At 44.9% G+C, this 21,699-nt stretch overlaps 1 protein-coding gene across 5 annotated transcripts in view; it reads left to right on the top strand.

Annotated features, from left to right (window-relative positions):
• The window catches only part of pacrg (PARK2 co-regulated), a 194,998-nt gene extending 173,482 nt beyond the window's left edge, over nucleotides 1-21,516 (top strand). For all 5 annotated transcript variants that reach the window (XM_069152443.1, XM_069152442.1, XM_069152441.1 and 2 more), the window contains one exon: nucleotides 21,356-21,516. In XM_069152443.1, the coding sequence (XP_069008544.1) occupies nucleotides 21,356-21,516 (161 nt within the window). The remainder of the gene's footprint in view (nucleotides 1-21,355) is intronic.
• The last annotated feature ends 183 nt before the right edge of the window (nucleotides 21,517-21,699 follow it).

The raw sequence follows: 21,699 nt of genomic DNA, 5'->3' as shown, positions 1-21,699 counted from the left end.
GTGTTCAGGAATAAAACGAGTGAAGAGGCGCAGACAGTCGACAGGCACGGTGTTCTCTGAGGCGAGGGAGTACGAAAATTCAAATACAAGTGAAGGAAAATGCACATCGTTTGTGACAAGGGAAAGACTGAAAAGAGGAAGCGAGAAAGACACAGGAAAAGAGGTAGAAAGAGGAATAGTATTAAAATCTAAATGCCGAGAGGCGGGGTCATAAAATGACTGCCTTTATTGAGCGGGGCACAGTGGGCCAGTTACCGCCTGCAGGCCTTTTCTAGTCTTGTACTGCACTGCATCTTTCTAAGAGTTTGCTATCCTTTCAATTCAACCCAATGGAGCTTGACTGTCACAATATTTTTGGGAGAAAAATATAAACAGTGAAAGGATAAAGTAAATAAATGTAGTCAATACATATTATTTTGGCATATTTGTTGTAGCAAATTAAAGGAATCATGGTCATTTAGGATAAATGCGCTTAATTCTTTTTTGTTAGATGACAAGATGGATGCCACTTTTAAAACTCACTGACTGACACATTCATTTTATTATTTTTTTTTTTTACCGTGTACAAAAACTACAATTGAAAAATTGGCTTACATAGTTTGCTTTTACATTATAGTACAGATTAAAGAAATAAGATATAACGTGGTAATTAGTGAACTCTAGAGGTATGCATATTTTTTTAAACAGAGCCAGGCTTGTTGTTTCCTTCTGCTGGCTATAGCGTTGCATTTAACAGACAGATATGAGAGTGGTGTGTGTGTCTTCTTAACTAACTCATAATAGATGAAACGTGAGGACATTTATATACCTTGCTTGGCTGCCCGTATACTTTTGGCGATGTAGCAGACCTCGAGCGAAACAAGTAGTTATTGTTAAAAATGTATGAAGTCTGAATGAAGTTGGAAGCACCCGTCGGTTCAAGAAATATGGAAATTTATGTGCATTGCGGTATCCATGAAAGACTAAGAATGAAAGAAGAGAAGAAGAACATAAAGCTGTGTGCGTTTGTGTGAGTGTGAGTGTGTGTCCCTCTCCTCGGTCCCATCCCTCCTGGCCATCTCTCTCTCTCTCTCTACACTCAGGCAGTCTCTCTGGCTGTTGTGTGTTTGTCTGAGATATGGACTTGGATGCGCCACGCGACCGCCCACTCCACACATTCCTCTCTGGTCCACCCGCATCTCTTGGACGTTGAACAAATTGATTTGGGCGTTGATTATTCAAGGGGCATATTTCATAACTTTTGACTGGCTACTCTCCACCTCCTACTCATACTGCAGCTGCGGCTGCGGCTCCGCAGCACAGCGCTGAGGGAGGCCCGTGGGTCGTGTAGTCGTTTCTCAGATTGCGGCGGAGTCCGTTTGAAGGAAGTTCATCAGTTGAAGTTCTGACTGCGGCTGTCTTTGACGCAAAGGAGCCAAATTCTTCCAGCAACATACGGCGCTCATGTGAAAGATATGTGAACTTTTCTTGGCATTTAATTATTTTCCATCGCTCCAGATCAAAAAGGAGCTGCTGTGGGGGGATGGAACCCATGACTGCATAAAAGCTACATGTGTTTACTAATAATGAATATTCAAGAAAGATTTGGACACCAACCAATAAAGCATTCATCACAGGGACAGGAGCTGAGGCGCAGCTGCAGGCGCAGTCCCGCTTGTTATTAATATAAATGATCTACAACAGAAAATGACTAATCGACTCCACTCTGTCCCTCTCTTGGGAAAATTAAGTCAAACTCTTTTTCTCTGAAGATGGAGTATAAATGTGATAATCCTAATAAAGGACCAAATCTTTCGGTCCAAACTCGTGGGGATTGATAAACAATCTACTGTACTATTATTTGAATTTGTGCAGTTCAAGGCAAAGCTTTTAGAAGAATTGGAATGGCTAGAAGTAGGGTTGGACTTTACAAATAGTTTCATTATTATTACCATAATTAATAGATTAATTGTTCAGTCTACAACATGAAAGAAAATATAGAGAGAAATATTCATCACCATGTCCTCAAATGGCTGGTTTTGTCTGACAGAAATCCTAAAACAGAGAGATTCATTAAAAAACTGAAAAAAACCCGGAACATTTATGAAGCTGGAATCAGAAATAGTGCTGTGCTTTTTGCTTGAAGAAAGACTTAAATGATTAATCAGCTATCAAAACAGTTGCTTTTTAATTTTCTGATTTTCTGACTAATTTCAGTTAAAAGCACACACCGTGTAGGAAGAAAAGCAGCTGCTTTGAGACAAAATATCTCATGTAGCTCAAACTTTAATGACAAACTTTGCACTCTCAAATTAAGAAACCAATCAGCTTCATGCTGCGTGCATAAAGGCGCATTCAGTCCATTCAGGAAAGAATCAAACCGAAGCCATCAGGTTCTACAAACCACCAATAATACCTGCTGCTGTTATCAAACGCCTCATAGCCAGACAGATCAGCAGTGAGAAAAGAGTGACACACAAAAAAATGAGCCACGGAGTAAAGGAGAGCATTATAAAGCGAAAATGAGACACTAGTGATTAATTAACTCCTCTCGCCTCCTCATCCTGAAAGGCCGGGATCATTTTGTGACTTTATACGAGTGCTGCAGTGCCGTGTGTTCCGGCTCGGTCTCGTACACCCCAGTGAAGGCATGAAACATAGATCAAAAGGAAAGTTTGAGCAAGGAGAGAGTGTCTATTATATGAGCCTATGGTTGATTGCTCAGGAGCAGGAGAAGAGTGAGGGGGAGGAATACATTTGATGTACTTCTTCCTCTTGAACGTAATGCTCGTACACTTTATGCAAAACAGAGGTACTTGTAGATATAAACAGTCCAGACTGATGTACGAACCCATCCACAATGCCGCGGCTGCAGCTTCCCATTGGACCCTCTGGCTCTCGAGTGTGCGTCCATTGTTTGTGCATGTCCACGACAATCCATGCGCGTCTTTTTATCATCCTCCAGCACTGTGCTGTAATCAGGTAAGCCCAGCGGCGGTGTAGTCTCAGTCAGATACTATTAACCACGAGCATAACTCCTCCACTGCTCTCCTTATGCATTTCATCTCTCTTCCTCCTTTTCTTCCTCCTTCTCCTCCTTGGCAGCCTCCAGGCACTCTAATCTACCTCCCCTATGGCTCACCTTCCTCGTCTAGTTACCCTCTGGCGCACACCGTCGCCGCATCACCAGGCACAGGCCCACTTCTGTCTTCCACCGGTTTCCTGTGATGAAAAGAGCAGTGTTGTGTTATACTGCATGGAAGTGTGTGTGTGTGTGTGTGTGTGTGTGTGTGTGTGTGTGTGTGTGTGTGTGTGTGTGTGTGTGTGTGTGTGTGTGAGGTGGAATAACATGTTCATTTGGTTTCGATGTGTTGATTGACGTGTGGGATGAAAGTGATCGTCGTATGTTAGTTAAAATAGTGAACATCACATAAGGCTGGGTGCTGAACTTCAATTCACACAGCATTGCTTTGATACCGTACAGTAAGAATAAGAAAAAAAGAAAAACACGCCTCCTCATTCGGTACCAAGTTTTGATACTTTGACTGCCAGGGGCGACCAAAAAGTTCAGAGACTGTTCCTGTTTCGCGTGAACGTGGTGCAGCACCACGACGTGCACGTAGCACAGGGACGCTGTGACAACTCGTGTGTAAGTATTTCAAGTTAGGTCGTTTCATCAACATTAACGCGAAGCAGTGGTCCGGGCGCGTCTATAATTTTGGACCTAAAATTTGAGCAGAAGAGCGCACATCAAAGTTTGTGTTCATTCGGGGGAACAGCGAGGAGTCACTGGGAGCCAAATCCTGCGAGCGGTGGGGGGGGGGGGGGCAACTGTGCTTTGAGTGGGTGTGGCGTCATGTCGGGATACCCAAGTGCCATTTTACCTCAGTTCAGGTCAATTGTACTGAATGTTTTCCCTCCGACGTCTCGGAACATCACAGTAGAACTGGGTGTAGACAGTTTGACCCCGGGGGAGGAATTCACAATGCACAACCCCACGAATGTCAAAGACCCTTTTTTGATCTGAGACAGTGAAGTTCTGCCCCTTTTGAAATGCAAATGTTACTCAAAACACCACGCCCGTTGCTGCTTGAGAGCCGTTTAGGGAACATTAGTAAATCATAGCGTCTAGCAATTGATCGCATGTTAGGCGTTTACGGGACAACTGTAAATTGGAGCTGGAGAAAGTCCTTTGGGTTACGCTCTCCATCTCTATAACGGCATGGAAACTAAAGATTTGTACAGTAATACACAGTGTAATTTTCATTTGTGTTGAAAGAGGGTTTTTTTTTTTTTTTATTTGGTATTTGGAAAAAACAAAGCATCATCCAGGAACTGGTGTGTAGAAAATATTTAAACGATACCCAGCCCTACATGCACAAACTAGTTTGAACATGGAGATACAATATTTGCTCCTCCTAACTCTTGGGTACAAGTATTGTACGGCTAACTGAACCAACCGACAAAGCTTATATTAGTTTGCCTTTTTACACGACCAAGTTGTGACGCCAAAAACCCCTTTAGACTTCATTTCTAGAGGTGAAATGTGTTACGTTAGCGTAATTACATATTTCCCACTCTAATTGCATGAATACTAGTCACTCTGAAACACATGTTTATGTTATATATCAATGCAAATATAAATAAAGCATCATGTCTACACTTATTAAGGATTGTAACTTAAGTGTAATTGCAAATGCACAGATAAAGCAGGAATACTGCTTTTCTACTTCCTCCCCAAACACATACAGTACATTCACACACACACACACACACACACACACACACACACACACACACACACACTGCCCAGTGTGTGTTTGGATTGGAAATGAAAGCTCCCAGTAAGAGTGTTTGCCAAGGTGTGTGTTTGGTGGACAGATGATTTAGTGGGTTATTCTATGAGGAGGTTCCTCCGTGGTCTCAGCTGGGATGGAGTGAAAGGGATGGTGAGAAGAAGACGAGCTGGGGGAGTCTGCCCGAGTCATTTGATGGAGAGGTGAAGTGGGACATGAGCCTGAGTAATAAGACTTTGTGGACACGCACGCACACACACACACACACACACACACACACACACACACACACACACACACACACACACACACACACATATACACACAAACCTTAGCACACACACAGAATCATCCAGCAGATTAAATGCACTGCAGGTTGTATGAGACCAGAGAGCGGAGCAGAGAGACTGGGTGGGTGGGGGTGGGGGTAAGGGGGTGGGGGGTAGTGTTAGGGTGGGGGGGGTGGGGGGGTTGGGGTGGGTTTGAGTCAGTGTGTAAGCTCCAGGGCAGCAAAGTCTTCCTCTCCCACTAAGTCAGCGACTGATCTCATTTCTCCTCAGATGGACTTCTAACACACTCCCATCAGGGGACAAATATATATTCCCTCCGTCTCTTTTTCTCACACACTCCTGCACCAGCGACCTTTTCTCGTTATTCCTCTCCCACTCTCTTACCATGTCTTTATCTTGGTCCCTTGCTCTTTTTGTTTGCTCCTCTGCACTCTGTCTTTATTATCCTCGTCCACCCCTGTATCCCTCTCATTCTCACGCACTCAATTTTGCTCCGTATGTCTGGTTTTAACCCTCTCCTCCGTCCCATCGCTTCAACCTGGGTCACGCACCGTACCACACACCATTAGCCTCTCTCCTCCTCCTTTGATCAATCACAGCCAACAGGTGCTGCAAATTGTGTCCTCTGGCGACGCGTCTACCGCGGTGTGTCCCCGTGTGCGTTCATTCCCGGCTCTTTCTCTTCGTTTGTTCTCTTCGCCACATCCCTCCAGCTCTTGCCCCAGTTTGTCAGCGAAGCAAAACTGGCCGCGTCCCGGAGCCCATCATTCATTCCCCCCCCCCCCCCCCGTCCTGTCATGTTGGCGGCTTGGCTGGTCTCAGACAAACAGCATCACGGCAGATAATACAGCCACAGCCAGAAAAGAGCCAAATAAATGGCCCCTTCTCTGCCGACCTAATGGTCCTGCTTTCCACTTGGCCAGGGGACAGTGCTTAGCCCAGGTACTACAGAGACGCAAACATCGCCTCTAATGAGAAAACCCTATAAGCTTCTACTTCTAGCATACATGCAACACACATACCAGCTGTCAACTTAGAGACAAATACAGGGAAATATCTGGGGACGTTTATTGTGCTGAAATTGCACGGTGATGTTCGGATGTGACATTGAAGGTTGTTTGTTGCGTGAGTAGATAACAGTGAAGTAATTCAAATCTGAAAGCCCTCATTAAATCAAACACGCTGTGACGTACTGTCTACATATACACACATATTCATACACAGGTCTCGAGAACCTTTAGGGAAAGGTGTCAGATGTCAGGATGTTACAAAATGCTTGTTTTTGTTCTAATCCGATGTCAACAGGAACTGCTGAATACTGTGTTCCTGTCATTTAGTGCTGCATGTGAATAATATGAACAGAGGCAGAGATGTTAGAAGGTCGCACAGTTAAATAAACACTATTATCTCTTCTGCAAATCTGCTGCACCGTGGTATTTTATTGTTACTTCTTGACTGACAGGGTTATGGCATAAGTTTGTCTCTTCTGTCAACACATGAGATGGTTGGTGTCCTTTTATGCAGTCATGATTGTTGGGCTTTCTGGTGGAGGGTGGTGCACAGGGTGGCGCCAGCATGACATTGCATCATCTACAGACAAAGTGGGTGGAGGTCTCAGTGTGTGTTAGGGTCGAGGTTTAAGTTAAAAAAAAAAAAAAAAAAAAAATCAACACACAAATTTTTGTGCCCAACATTCTTGAAACCGGTGGATGGGCACTTTATGTCACCAGATTTAAGGCCGCAGAAATTTCTTCATGATTCTATTTATGTAATTATATTTTAAAATATGTCTGACAGTAGGTGTGTTTGTTAATTTGAATGAATTTGAAGACCGGCATTTCCTGTGACTGGCTAGCAACAGGTGGCTAATATAAGTGGCTAAAGCAACACAGTGTGCTTTCAGGCCTTCAAACTAGCTGGATCTTGGCCAATATTCTGTTGTTCTGTATTTAAAGTTTGTTTACATGCCAGTAAGGATTTGTCAAATCTGGGTCTCCCAGCTACTTAACACTTTATTTTCTACACTGGCTGAGCCCAAAAGCCCAAAATGCAAACCCGTGAACAATACTTTGTTAAGTCTTAACAAAGATCTGATGACTATATTGGCAGGACCAAAAAAATACGTTTGGGAAAAATTATATTTTTGGTTAACATAAGAAATGGGAAGTGAACAGCAGTCCCCTGTATGAAATTTCAACATTTTCTTGACACATCGATCCACCCTGACCACTTCCTTTGCTCCTCATTTTTCTTTTGGCTGTAGGAGACATTAGCTGAATTGACCGATGCTGTCTTTTTTTTTTTTTTTTGTCTGCAAGGACAGTCTCTGACTCTAAAGTGATTGGAGCTAAATCTGATCAGCAATCACTCAAGAAGAACAAGAACTGGAGAGCTATGCATTAAAGGATTTGCCCTTTTACAGACGTATTCGTGAACATTTCAAAGTTTTTCTGGTGTCATCACAGAGAACCGTGTCACCACAACAACAGTTGATGCTGACTGCGTCCTCTCTTTCTGTCTGTCACTGATGTGCCTTTTCCATTCTCCTTGATCATGGCTACCGTTGTCATCTCTCCTCCACTGTAATGAGTCAGTGTGTGATGTCGGCTGGCTGCTGACAGTGTGTCCTATGACTCACATCGGGGTGGTACTGCTGTCCCAGCACATCTCGGTACCCACCCCAACCCCTCCACCCTCTCTGTACCCTCCCATCCCTCCTCTATTCTCTCCTTCTGCTTGGACTGCACCTTCCCCGGTGGGTAGAGGCGTCTGCTAATATGAGTAAACATACTGTAAAGGTGATACACACAATTATACCCCCCCCCCCTCCAACACACACACACACACACACACACACACACACACACACATGCAAAGTGCTGTTGGGCAGTTGTGCGGCTAAGCCCGCTTTTGCCAGAGCGTTTATTGTGCTTTCAGCAGTCACGTCTTTTTTCCCTCCGTGGTGTAAGAGAAGCAAAAAAAAAAAAAAAATTAAAGCTGGGAAAAAAGGGACATAGCTGGCAGAAGGCACAAAGTGTTGGCCAGTGGAAAGTCCAACGATGATCGAGGCCAAATTGACATTGGAACTGAGTGAGACTGTGGCGTGTGTTTGATGTGTGCTTGTGCTACAATATGGCACCGCAGCGTTATGTAGGATATAGGCTTTTGAGATGTACAACACACGAACGCTAAGGTGTTGTTAATCTTTCTGTCAAACGTTAGATCATTAGACATATGGAATTATTCTGGGTCGGTCTCAGATGATCAACCTGTGAGAAACCTTCAGCATTTCTGTGCTGAGGTGAAGTCTGCTTAAGACAGACACCTTGGCTTGTTTTATGTAAATACCATACTTAAACACTCCTCCTTTAAAGGGCCCGAGGACTCGTAAACCTTGACAGACCCCCGGGCCTTGCCGCTGCCTATAAAAACGCTGACTGTTTATGGATGCCTGTACCTGCATCCTTCCACCCATAAACACTTTCCTTTGTCCTTCTGGGAGGGAGCCGGTGCAGCGGAGGGAAAGAGGACTAGATTACATGTCCTCAACCAGGAAGTGTTTTAGGCCACTTTATGTCCACATTAATGTGAAACAATGTTTGCTGTCCGTGATAGAATTTAATTGTGTTTGCCATCTGTTTTAAACAACAGAAAGGTACGTAAATCTCTGCAAGTGAAAGGAAATTTGAACCCGTGCTTCTTAAAAGCGCAGTTTGTCACCTGAGCAAGCGTGAAAACCTGAGGTCAGCAGCAGGTCAAGGTTCTCAAACCTTTATCACATGACAGTGAATCTCCTGATATCACGTCAGTGATCACATCCGTTTATCCACGTGGAAGAGAGCGTCCTCATTTTTCAGGGGGGCAAAATTTGGTTTTCCGTCTAAATGGAGGCAAAACAACAACATATTTTTTACATCTAATTGCATTTGTATGGATATGGTAGTGTCCTCAGGCTTCTTGTTGCGGCTCCCTGCTTGCTCCCACTCAAAAATTTGGATGGACTTCATGCTGTCCACTCTGTGCCATTGTCATTGTTCAGCCAAAGTTCTTTTAATCATGCTGCTGCCCCCAACCCATCGTGATTTACTAGCTCTCCACATCCATAGGCATCCACTCCAGCCAATTGCATTAAAGAGATAAATAACCAGACCAATAAAAGTGTTGTGAGTGGGCCGAATGGGCCCTGGAATGCTCACCGTCCATTTGGTGCAGTAAGCAATACAGGAGGGTGGGTGTGGGTGTGGTGGTGGTGGTGGTGGGGGGGGGGGGGGGGGAGTCGTGGGTGTGGGGAGGGTGGGGCTTTTAGTGGAAGGTTTTTTAGGGGTGATATTGTAATTGGTGGTGGAGGTGATGTCATGTCATCCATCTTAGGGAGCCACTTCATTAGGCTAATGGAAGGGCTGGACTGCTCACTGTTCATTCCTGTACATGAATGTGTGTGTGTGTGTGTGTGTGTGTGTGTGTGTGTGTGTGTGTGTGTGTGTGTGTGTGTGTGTGTGCTTGTCCTTCCATTGATGGCAGCTTCCAAGGCTAAAGTGGTTATGAAGACTAAAGTGATTTTATTAGCCAGGCACATAGCCCATCATATGGGCATAAATGTGTGTGTGTGTGTGTGTGTGTGTGTGTGTGTGTGTGTGTGTGTGTGTGTGTGTGTGTGTGTGTGTACCTCTGTTCATATGAGTGTGTGTGTGTGTGTGTGTGCCGACACTCTTTTAGGTGAGGGGAGCTAATACAGCACTAAAACACAGCTCATACTTTTGATGCTTTAACTGCAGTCACGTTCTTTCAATGACTTGCAAAAATGTGAAGTGCGGAGCAGCCACTCACCTCACTTGAGGATAATATCATTGAAAGACTTTGATTTGTCACTGACTTAAATTAGCATGTCACTTCAAATGTTCCTCTTGTGACGAGTGAAAAGGACAAATGGAATCGCTCTTTTGAAATTTGCCACACCGCTCGACCTCCCCTCTCTCTGTCACTCTTCCCCTTTCTTCTTCTCGGCTTTCCCTCTCTGCCTCTTTGTCAGTTTTTCCACCTGAAACCCACACGAGTCTCTGTCTGGACATGTGGCCGTCTTTACGAGAGCGATTCCTCTGATTCTAGCCCTCCCTTTGTTGTCCAGGTCGCTCCAACCTCGGCAGCCTGTTTTATCCATTTCTTTATACTTTTCAGATGTCATATTACATCTGTTTTGTAACACCCTGGGTCTGTTCTCATCATCTGAACTCTTTTAAAATAAAAAATCGTTTCTATCGCCAGACATTTCCACTGTCCAACAAGGAAACTTTTGCCACATCCTACTCTTATTAAACAGATGAATTAAGACTGTTTGGCCTTGATATGGGGTGGCAAATTCTTGCAAATTAATAATGTCATTATGAAGAGATAAAGGGTTGGATTTTTTTTTTGCATTACTGCAACTGTCGAGTACATTAATCATAATATTTTGGTGGAATTAAATTCAGTGACCGAAAAAGCTTGATTAAGTTAACAGAACCAGTTAAATAAACAACATGGCTGGCAGCAACTAAAATCAAAATTAGATTTATCAAAAGCAGCACCAAGTAAGTCCGTCATTAGTCAACTTTCCCTCGCTTTATTTTGCTGCACTTACAAGATGTCACCGCAGGACATTAACCTGATATTACATTAATCTGTGTATTCTCAGTATTTAGATGATAATATGAGGATAAATACCATTTGTGCATCCAGACTTGCACTGTGGAGGTGTTAATGAAACAGAGTGGCCCACTGTGTCCAAGCTGTGCAGCATGTTTTATTCAAAAGACTCTATTTCTCAAGGAAAGTAAAAAAAAAAAAAAAAAGATGAAGAATCAACTTAAACATATGCTCTCGGTACCCATTAAGATGTGTAAATGAGAGGAAGGCCTTAGCAAGGCGCCAGGATCCCCCACGCATGGACACCTGCTACCTGAGCAAAGGTACACGAGCCAAGCTGTTTCCTATTAATATTAATTTCTTCAGTATTAGTTTCTCGAACTGAAAGTCACAAACCAGCATGAGCAAGAATTGAAATATCCTCTGTAGTTTATTTATTATTTGTCACAGCCTTTAATTTGATGTCTCTATGTGCTCAGATCTGAGGGAGGAACATGGGTTGTGACAATCCCTGATGAGCGTGTGTTGAGGTGGGCATCGCCTTTGAACTCCGGGATCAACTTTGATGATCTCACAGATTGAAAGATGCAAAAACTTGTCAAAGCTCATTGGAAATCTGTCAAACACGCTTCATATTAGAAGGCCATCTTTCTGCTGCCAGCTGTGAGTAAACATGGTTTTGCCTCGTGTAACGAGAGATAAGACAATTAGGGAGGACTTTGCTGTTGGGGGTGTTATTATCTGACGTAACATGTGGGCCACAGGTAACAGGAAGCAACATGTATGATGTAATATATTTTACCTTTGGTGTTTCAGGACCATGTTTCATTTGTTAGAAGGGAATATTTATTTATTTATTTCATCATGATGATGAAGTTCTCTTTATCTGGATGAATAAAGGAAAAAAAAATAAAAAAAATAAGAAAGCTTTATGACCAGTGAAATGATATACTTCAGAATCAAATGTTTTCGCTGAATTCTTTCTGCATTAAAAAGTTTAAAGCGAAAGGTAATTCACTGCAATATATTAATATGCTAATCTGCACCCGTTTGACGAGGGCTCAGACTCTGTCGTGGGCTTCCAGAGCTCTGTGCAGATATGTTACGTGCCTATGCCTGTATTAGTGGGCCTTTGCATTTCAAAGCGCAGTGCTTGTTTGGCTTGTGTCCGGGTGTGCGCACTGCACACTGCGGTGGCCTTTAACGCCTGTCCCTGGTGCAGATCGATTTTGTGCCCCGCCAGCAGCCCACTGCTAACCTTGAGGTAAGCTGGCGTAATGAGATCGCATCTGACGGCATTGACTCACACCTGACAGCACTGACACTTCTTCCTCCGAGCCGGCCGGAGACACAGACAGGCAGAGTGGGGAAGGGTAGGTCCTCTGAGGGAAAAGCTTTGATTTGTTTTATTTTAATGTCACTGTAATATACTGCACAGTATATTACTTTCTTTTACAGAAGTCAAGCTGCAGTAACAACAGTTTAAAATCAAACTCATTTTATTTTGTTATTTTTTTTTTTCCAATCTTAAACCTGCAAGTGACAGAACCAGTGTGTACTGCATTCCAGCAGTTTTCTTTCGTTAGCCCATAATCCCTAACTATAATATCTCTTGGGGAAAAAAATGGTAAAGAAACGGTATGTTGAGCCTGCTTCTTCCGTTGGAAGGTTTCAGTGTTATTGAAGCCTGAGTAGCTGCAGATTCTTGGAGTGAAGCACAAATCCTCGGCACACCTGGCATCATCATCCGGCACAGGTGGTCCAATCACAAGTGGCCAGCTCTAAATGCTTGAGTCTACACCAAGCATTATCTTGCGTATCCACATGCATCTTGAGTGACCACTGATATCGGATTGTACTTTTCCGCTTTATATGCAAATGAACACATACATCAGGTCAATAAGCTCGTAAATAAGGACATGAGCATTTACAGAATTTGGAGAAGAAGAGTCAAAGCGGGACGGATTTAACAAAATGAGACATCTCTGCTCACTCGAGCCTTATTTATATCCGCTGTCTATTAAGTTCTGTACGTTAATAACTGTCTGAACACGGTTCAGTGAGTTTGTTATTCACAACCTTAACCGTCTAGACCCGATCAGTTTGGGTCAAAATATTATATTTATTCAAGATGCTGTGCTGCTGTGGATAAATGAACAGTGCGAGGAGGCACACATCCACACAGCTCTGACGGTCTGATGTGTTTCAGAAATTACAGACAAGATAAACTAAAACAAAAAAACTAAACAGAGGAGTCTTTGGTGAAACAAGCATCATGTACAGCTTGTATTTAAAATCACTAAACAGTTGCTTTTTGGAGTAGGTGGATATCTTTAGGTGTAAGAACTGTTTAAAAAAAAACAACAAAAAAAAACATCCAAAACTAACAAACCTACTGTGTCATAACGGAAACGCGTGGAAGCACAAATACAAACACTGGAAGTAGGTGGTCCTTCAGTGTTGCCCAGGACACATTTTCTCTCCCACTGCTAAGAAGAATTATGGCTACACGCATCTCAGACCACTTCCGAATGTGGTCTGAGCAGATCGGAGCTCAATGCGTCCCCGGGTGCGATCATACTGGTACTTTCCAGTGATTACCCAGGACGGATGTCAGTGGACCCGTTTCCATTTGGCTTTTTCAGTCCAGACATCTGGCCTGGCCGTGAGCGGCTCAAATAGTGGCCAGCTTTAGCCCGAGTGTTTCCAGCTGTACTTTTGCTGGCCACTTGTGGTCAGATCGCATACGTCCGGATTGAAATAGCCAAATGGAACCAGGGTCAGTGTTTTCCTGGGTGACGTGTGCCGAACCACTTCAGTTGAATTCATAATGTAAACGTGCTGCTGCTCCGTGGTGTGTGTGCGCGTGCTGGCAGTGCCGGGGTCGTGCGTGGCCGTATTTTCTGTCCCAGATTAAAACCTCTGCTACAGCGGGCCACGGGGATCCTTTGTCACGACACGCTCTTGTGCACCCTGAACAATGTGCAATCTAATTAGAAAATAATTAAAATGTAGCTGCCCATCTGAGCCATCAGTGTGATATACCTGTGAGCATAGCATTGAGATGACTCTGTCCTTTCGAGCTGTGACAAGCATACTGAGGCTAATTCAGAGTTGCATGTATCAAGCTACAATTGGATCAAATGAGATTGGGATAACCATTATCTGAGTGGTGGTAATTGAAACAATAATGGATATGGTAACAGCTTGGAAAATAGCATTGATCCATCATGTAAGATGAGCTCTCTTTGTGCATTAAAAGCATGACTAAATGGTGCAAACTGATATTGCTCTCGGTCATGGCTGGGCCTGGTTGGCTAATTGAAAAAGAAATGAGCGAAATGAGTGTTTTGTGATGTGTGGAAGAGGGTTTCTCTCACCTTGCCTCGACAGGGCTTTGAATCCCTCCCACAGCCTGGGATTTCTTCGGAAAGATTAGCCAAAGACACGGCATGATTTTGGCGGAAGTGTGCAATTGGAATTCAATTCTTGTATACCTACGTACAGATGTAGACTCGTAAGCCAGTGGGACCCAGATCGATAGGAATCTAAGAGCTTCAGCTTCTCCACAGCTCAGGAGCATCCTCAGCAGGTTACATCTCTGTCTCAACCTCGTCCACACATTCTTCCAGGCTTGCTTTCTGCTGTGCAATCTGACCTTGACACATTTTCTTCCACCTGGCATACTGCTCTGCTGATGTCCAACTTTCACCGGGTTGAATTGGTACGGTGCAGCAGCTATACCTATAGACTGCTGGGCTGGATGAACACATGGAAAATGAGATCACTGACCTACAGCAAAGGTTAGACTTCAGTAAGCATGAGCAGTCAGACGTAGTCTGCCGTAGGGGTTGGGGGTTTAATAAACTACTGCTGGCCATAAGCCTATTGTTTTACTTCTCTCCTCACAATCTCGTGGATATCTGTGTGTGTGTGTGTGTGTGCGTGTGCGTGTGCGCGTGCGTGTGCGTGTGTGTGTGTGTGTGTGTGTGTGTGTGTGTGTAATGTGATGTGACTGAAACTGCAGCCCTCATTGGGGCGAGCTGTGTCAAGCTGAAATGTTGTTATTGATTACACACAAAGGTTGTGATGGAAAAGCAGCAAAGTGGGAATGGGCCCAGCTCCAGGTGTGTGTATGTTCATATATATGCATGCGTGTGCGTGTGTGTGTGTGTGTGTGCGTGTGTGTGTATGTGTGTGTGTGTGTGCGTGTGTGTGTGTGTGTGTGTGCTTGTGTGTGTGTACGGGAATGTGAGCCACAGCTGTGCTGTCCGTCAGCCTCTTGCTAATCCATTAGGGGGAGAAAGGGGGTCGGGGACACTGGCAGAGAGAAATAAGCAGAGAGGGAAAGAGGAGGGTTCGAGATGGAAAGTGATAAAACAATTATCGTTTACTTACAATATTAAAGTGCTGGTATTTTACTTGAGCATGTCCAACATGTGAGATTTGGTAATTCTGCTCCATGCCTCCCGATGTTTTTTTTAAAAGCCTTTCCATCAGATATACATATACGTGTACATGTCTTTTAAAATGTAAACTACCGAACTTTGTATGGAGCAGTTAGAACCGGCAACACCTGGACCGATGCAACAATTCGTATTTACATCATTAATTTAATGCAAATGTGGATCATTCTTATGAATAGGAGTATTTTGCTGTTCATGCTTCTTCTATTCTTCTTTGCTTTTCTGTTTTTTTGGGGGGAGGTTTTTAGTTCGTTTTCAGTTTTAGGCGACTAAAGGACCAGAATATGTTTTTCCTCCACGTTAAATCCTTTTTCCACTCGTTCCCCTCTGTCCCTGTCACATGGAATTATTCAAGCACGCTTATTCTCTCTCCACATGCGTGTGTCTGGATCTGTACACACATGCTGTATATCCAGTCATTACTTTCACACACACACACACACACACCCGCACACGCACACGCACACACACACACACGCACACACACTGTTAGGACACTCCCGCTCTCACTTTGTCTTGCTGCCTTCCCTTCACAGACACCTGTGGTTAAGCACACACATGTAAACACACGCTCTCTTTCTCTCTCTCTCTCTCTCTCTCTCTCTCTCACACACACACACACACACACACACACACACACACATGCGCACACACTCACACACACACACACACACACACACACCTGGTTTCTCCCACCTCCCTGCTAGAGTGTGAGTCTTTTTATGAGAGGCCTGCCTGGCGCCCAACTGTGAGGCCCTTTTAATTAGAGCCCTGCTGTTAAGCCCAGACCTCCTCCAGTGGTCCCATCCACTCCTCGTCACCGCCTCCCTCAGAGCCTCACACCTTCTGTCACACATGCCCCACCACCAACCTCCCAGCTCTCTGTCCTTATGGCCTGATTGCATAAAATTGTACCCGAAAGGTCTACGGCTACATTCACTCTCACAACATTTTGATTTTAAATTATATAACTCACTCTTTACACCATCCACACTACTCCGGTGTTTTGTAACCCCTGAAATGGAGACTTTTAAAACGGTTTTTTTTTTTTTGTTGTTGTTGTTTTTTTTGAAACCTCCAGGATTGCATCCAGATGGGTGGAAAGGAAGACTTTTGAAAACAATGATGTGGACACCCACGTTTGCTTCCTGATTGGGTCCTATCACCCACGACATGCCCTCCCCTTTTCGTCACGCCCCAATCACGTGACCCTTTTTTGGACAAAAATAAACTACATTACCCTCGACAACCAGAGGTTAATTCAACGTGGATTATAAATTACAGGATATTCTTGACCTCGTTGTCCAACCGAGCAGCTGTCGTGCAGTTAAATTCTGCATTTTGTAATGCGACTGCTTTATGCACACACAAGCTATTCTGTCCAATGCCGGTATCAGGTCATGGTCATGTGATTTTTTTTTAATTTTTTTTTTTGATTTTATACACTTTATTAATCCCCGAGGGGAAATTTCTTCTATGTGTTTTCAGGCGTGTTGGTATTAATGATTAGTTCTGAAACCGTGCTGAAGTATGAAGATGGAGATCATTTTGGTTTTAAAATGCCATTTTAAGATCAACACGTATTAGTGTGGATGTCACTTAAACGAGGAAGAAGAGTTATGAACGTGACCCTCAAAATTTCTGTGTAATAATTTTGAGCTGGAATTAAAATATTAGTAGAAATGAAATGCATGAAGTCTTGCATTTAAAAAATAAAAAACTCTATTTCTCCAGCTGACGTGACGAAACCTACCGAAGATGAAGTCACAATAATTGTGAAAAAAAAAACGGATAAATTACAGTATGTTCGTGCAAAATATGGTTGGCGGACTGTGAGATTGGTGATATGCAAGAATGACAACACATGCACTCATATAACACCCTCAGCTGTGTGCAGCCAGTTAAAGTATTCCTGGAACTCAAGCTGTTTCAACGCTCTCATAACCTGCACCGCTCCGTTTCCTTTATTCCAGCGAGGCCGAAACACCTAGGAAAAAAAAACAACCAAAAAAACAGGTCTCTCACAGTCATTGATCCTCTTCCGCATCTGGCTGCTATGATCAAAGGGCTATTGTGTTGGGGAGGAGGAGGAGGGAGGAAAGGGGGGGGGGCAGGGGGGGAGCTCCTCGCTAAACTGCTTTCCTAAGGAACTTCCACAATCACGGGTAAGTTGATTAGAAACAAAGGCAGGTGGGTCGATGTCGTGTTGAATCAGCTCTGGAATTTTGAGCTGAACTTCCCAAAGCCGCTGCAGTGCTTGCGTCACCCGCTCTTTGGCAAGACAGGAGATTACAACCTCACAACATACACATAAGGCATGCTGACCTCAGCCAGGAACCTCAGGACGGGGTCAAAGTACAGCTCCGGTGCCGTTTCACAAGAAAGAAAAAAACAAAACAGAAAATAAAGCCATCAGGCGTTCTTGCCAGTCATCCATTGACTGCCGGCTGATGGTAAAAAAAAAAAAACAACCAAAAAAAACGCCCCTAAAGTTCACCATGTACATATTCTGAGAAACACCGAGCGCCGCCTCCATTCTGTGACGGCAGAAGTCTTTTCGTCTGTCTTCAGCTTGATGTGGAAAGACAGGTTGTTTGCTTTGGATCGTGGGGAATGTGGGATGGAGAAAGAGGAGGAGGAGGAGGAGGAAGAGGAGGAGCAGGAGGAAGGCTGCAGCTGTTGTTGTGTGTGGTTTGGTCTGCTATAGTTTGGCAGAAATCACAGTGGAGCCAGAGAGAGGCACAGGCCCTGATGCCTAAATGAAAGGACAGACTGACATCTCTTCGTCTTCACCTCTTCCTTTCAGCTTCCTCACCTCACTGCTCCATGTGCTGTAACGCCCCCCCCCCCCACTCCCTCCCACACACACACACACACACACACACACACACACACACACACACACACCCCTCCCACCACCACCACCACCACCACATCCTCCCTCCAATCCCAGGCATTTAGCATGAAAAAGGCAGAAACCAAACTTCCTCTCCTCCCTCCACCGAGGACCCTCCCCCATCTGCTGCTGTATCGACCCTTCCTCTTCCTCAAGAGACGGCCAACCCCTGCCAGGGTCCTTTTCCTTCTGTTCACAGGGCGAGAGTTTTTATTGTGATTGTTTTTAAAGATTTTTTTTTTCTCTGACTCTCTCTCTCTCTCTCTCTCTCTCTCTCTCTCTGCTCCAGGTTTAGGGATATTGCCGAAAGCAAAAAAAAAAAAAAAAAAAAAAAAAAAGCCAGGGAGGTTGGCTGGAGAGAAGAAGAAGAAGAAGAAGAAAAAAAAAAAAGAAAAAAAAAAGCAAGCAAAAGAAGTTATTTTGCTGAAGGACATTTGCAGAAGCAGCTTTTAACACCCTCACCCACCCCCTCACCCCCCTCCGCCCCTCCTCCTCCTCCTCTCCTCGTTCCTTTTCCTCCAGTCCGCCTTAAACACACTTCTCCCTTTTCTGCTCTTTAAATATTGAGAGTCATTGCAAAATCCCTCTGCCCTCCTCCTTTTGATGCTGCTGGCCTCACAACTGCTCAGCAGGAGAGAAATGCAGTCGGAGGGGGCTGAAAGGCTCAGTATAGCAACAGCAACGATCCCCCCCCCCCCTCCACCCTGCCCCGGCCCCCCCTTTGCGTCCCGTGCTCCCCACCCCACCCCCACCCCACCCCACCCCACTCCCCTCCAGGCCCCAGTAAACTGTTCTGAGCTCTGCTGGTTCCCAAGCCGCACCTCTTCCCGACTCCCCGTGTTCTCTGTCTGAAGGCCAAGCTCTCCCTGTAGGCTGGCTTTGGCTGCTCATTTCCACACTAACAGTCCGACTCTGGTTCAGTTCAACCCTCCAACCGAACGTCCGTAACAGACACACACACACACACACACACACACACACACACACACACACACACACACACACCACGGAGCTGAAACAGACTGTAAGAGTGACTCCCGTCACTTTACTCCCTGCTGTATCCCGCCTAAGCGTACACACATCACAGACTACTGTTGTTGTAAAATCCTCCATGATTGCGTTGCCTTTTTTTTTTTTTTTTTCTTTTTTTTTTCTTTTATTGCTCAGATGGCTGCAGTTTGGATGCTATTTGGGATTTTTTTTTTTTTTTTTTTGCTAACTAGTAGGGCGCAGAGGCCTGTGTTGTGGGTAGAACACCAGTTTAGATACAAACAAGAGCTTGTCTGAAAGGCCTTCGCTCCTCTGTGTTTCTGCAGTTATTGCCGTTGTTTCTCGAGAAAGAAAAGAGTAAATAGCCGCTAAATGAAGCCAAAGTTGCACCGCGTCTGACCAGCGGTTATTCACCCCTACCCCGTCGGCTTTCATGTGAAATGAGTGAGTCCTCAGCAGAAAGTAAGTGCCGCAGACTGAGATCATAGACGTGTTCCTGCTTAACAGCCCACTTTATGGGACTGGCTCTCGTTGTGTTTTAATGAGGAGGCCATGGATGGGCGGAAAGGCGAGGGGGAAGACGGGAAGGGAGGGGGTGGAGTGTGTGTGTGTGTGTGTGTGTGTGTGTGTGTGTGTGTGTGTGTGTGGAGAAGGGGGGGGGGGGTTGGTGGTTGTCAGGGAAGATGAGAGATTAGAAGAGATTGAGAGAGAATAAAGGATGGACTGCTGTTTGGAAAAAGTGGCAAGGTTTGATGCCCCCCTTCTCTCTCCAGGTCTAATTAGGAGTGAAAGAAGGGGCTGCCGGGTCCACGCTTTAAGTGCCGCCGTTAATGTTTCACTTGTATAATGTTAATGTCAACGTTAATGTTTCTCTTCTCTTCTCTTCTCTTCTCTTCTCTTCTCTTCTCTTCTCTTCTCTTCTCTTCTCTTCTCTTCTCTTCTCTTCTCTTCTCTTCTCTTCTCTTCTCTTCTCTTCTCTTCTCTTCTCTTCTCCTGTTTTTAAGTCGAAGGGCCAGTTTGTTTTTCTTGGTTTTATTTTGTAGTCTCCAAAAATAAAATCGACACTCTCTCTCCAGGATATTTTAGTTGAGCAGTGTGTGTGTGTGTGTGTGTGTGTGTGTGTGTGTGTGTGTGTGTGTGTGTGTGTGTGTGTGTCTGTTTGTGTGTCTGTTTGTATGTGTGTGTGCATGCCTCATTCCTTTAAAAAGTGTTTGTTGATACCCCAGTGCAGTGGCATGAGATTGGCAGTTTGCTATGTGCTGATAAAGTTACCATCTGTGTGTGTGTGTGTGTGTGTGTTTAAGTGTGTATTTGTGTGTGTTTAAGTGTGTATTTGTGTGTGCTTGTGTGTGTTTAAGTGTGCTTGCTGGTGAAAGAGAAGAACGAGTGGAAGCTGGACACCTCAGGAATGTTTTTTTCGATAACAAGTTCCCCCAGCGCGCTTAACTCCTGTTGGACAATTTTGTGTGTTTTAGTGCAGTGTGTGTGCGCGTGTGCGTGTGTGTGCGCGTGTGCGTGTGTGTGTGTGTGTGTGTGTGTGTGTGTGTGTGTGTGTGCGTGTGTGTGTGTGTGTGTGTGCGTGTGTGTGTGTGCGTGTGCGCCCGCTGGGGAAGGGAAGGTTCTGCAACCTTCTTGTTGTATTCTGACTGACCTTGGTAATATTCTTTCTGAGTCAAATTGCCCTTGATCCTACATGTTCAGATCAAAATGTGAAAACGGACAGTTCCTTTGCATGATGGTGTGATAGTAATTGTGTTGTGTAAGCAGCACCAGCAACCTCACACACACACACACACACACACACACACACACACACACACACACACACACACACACACACACACACACACACACACGCATTGTGGAGCATGACTCCAGATCATTGCTCATGCCTCGTGTACATCAGCGCAGCATTGTGCAACAGCGGAGCTGTCACTAACTCGTACGCCCTCCAAGCTGCTCTCCTCTCTGCAGACCGCCTCATTAAACTTTCAGCTGAACAGCTGAAAACTCTTCTGCCGTTCAGTCCCGAACGGCCGCGGCGTGAGAGGAGTAAATTAAATTCAGTCTGTCCGCTGGGTTTCAAGTCAGATGGAAGGATGCCGTTTGCCGACTCGGTCTGCAGCAAGGCGGTGCGGCGTGGCCACAGGTGGTGCTCCGTGAGCCCCGACACCGGCCTCGCCGTCCGCGACGACTCAAGACCGAGCTCCGAGACAAACTATCTCTGTTTTTGGTTGTTTTTTTGTTTTTTTCTCATTTTGTCTGTCTCTCCGTCTTTCGCCCCCCCTGTCCCCCCCCCCCCTCCCCCGTCCCCAGAAAATCTTGGAGATCGTGTCGAGTACGGCCAGCGAAAGAGAGAGAACATCGGCGAGCTGATCCAGGAGACTTTGCAGCTGTTTGAGCGCTACGGAGGACCCACCGCCTTTATAAACATCAAGTATATGGTACCTACCTACGAGTCCTGCATGAAGAACTGAGGGTGGGGTGGGGGGGGGGGAGGGGAGGGGGAGGGGGGGAGCTGTCAGCCCGAAGCTGCAAAGGCTCTTTCCTCTTTATCACTCCACTATCATCTGCCCTCATCCTCATCTCAGCATATGTTTAAAACATTATGAATGTATTGTTTTGTTGTATTTTTCAACGTCTCCGGTGATTCACTTGGA

This window comes from Embiotoca jacksoni, unplaced genomic scaffold (assembly GCF_022577435.1).
Source record: "Embiotoca jacksoni isolate LCO1_2020_lvr unplaced genomic scaffold, fEmbJac1.0.p SCAF_18, whole genome shotgun sequence".
Lineage (NCBI taxonomy): Eukaryota > Metazoa > Chordata > Actinopteri > Embiotocidae > Embiotoca > Embiotoca jacksoni.
Note: the sequence above shows the minus strand (reverse complement) of the source record. Positions and strands in the feature narration are given on the sequence as shown.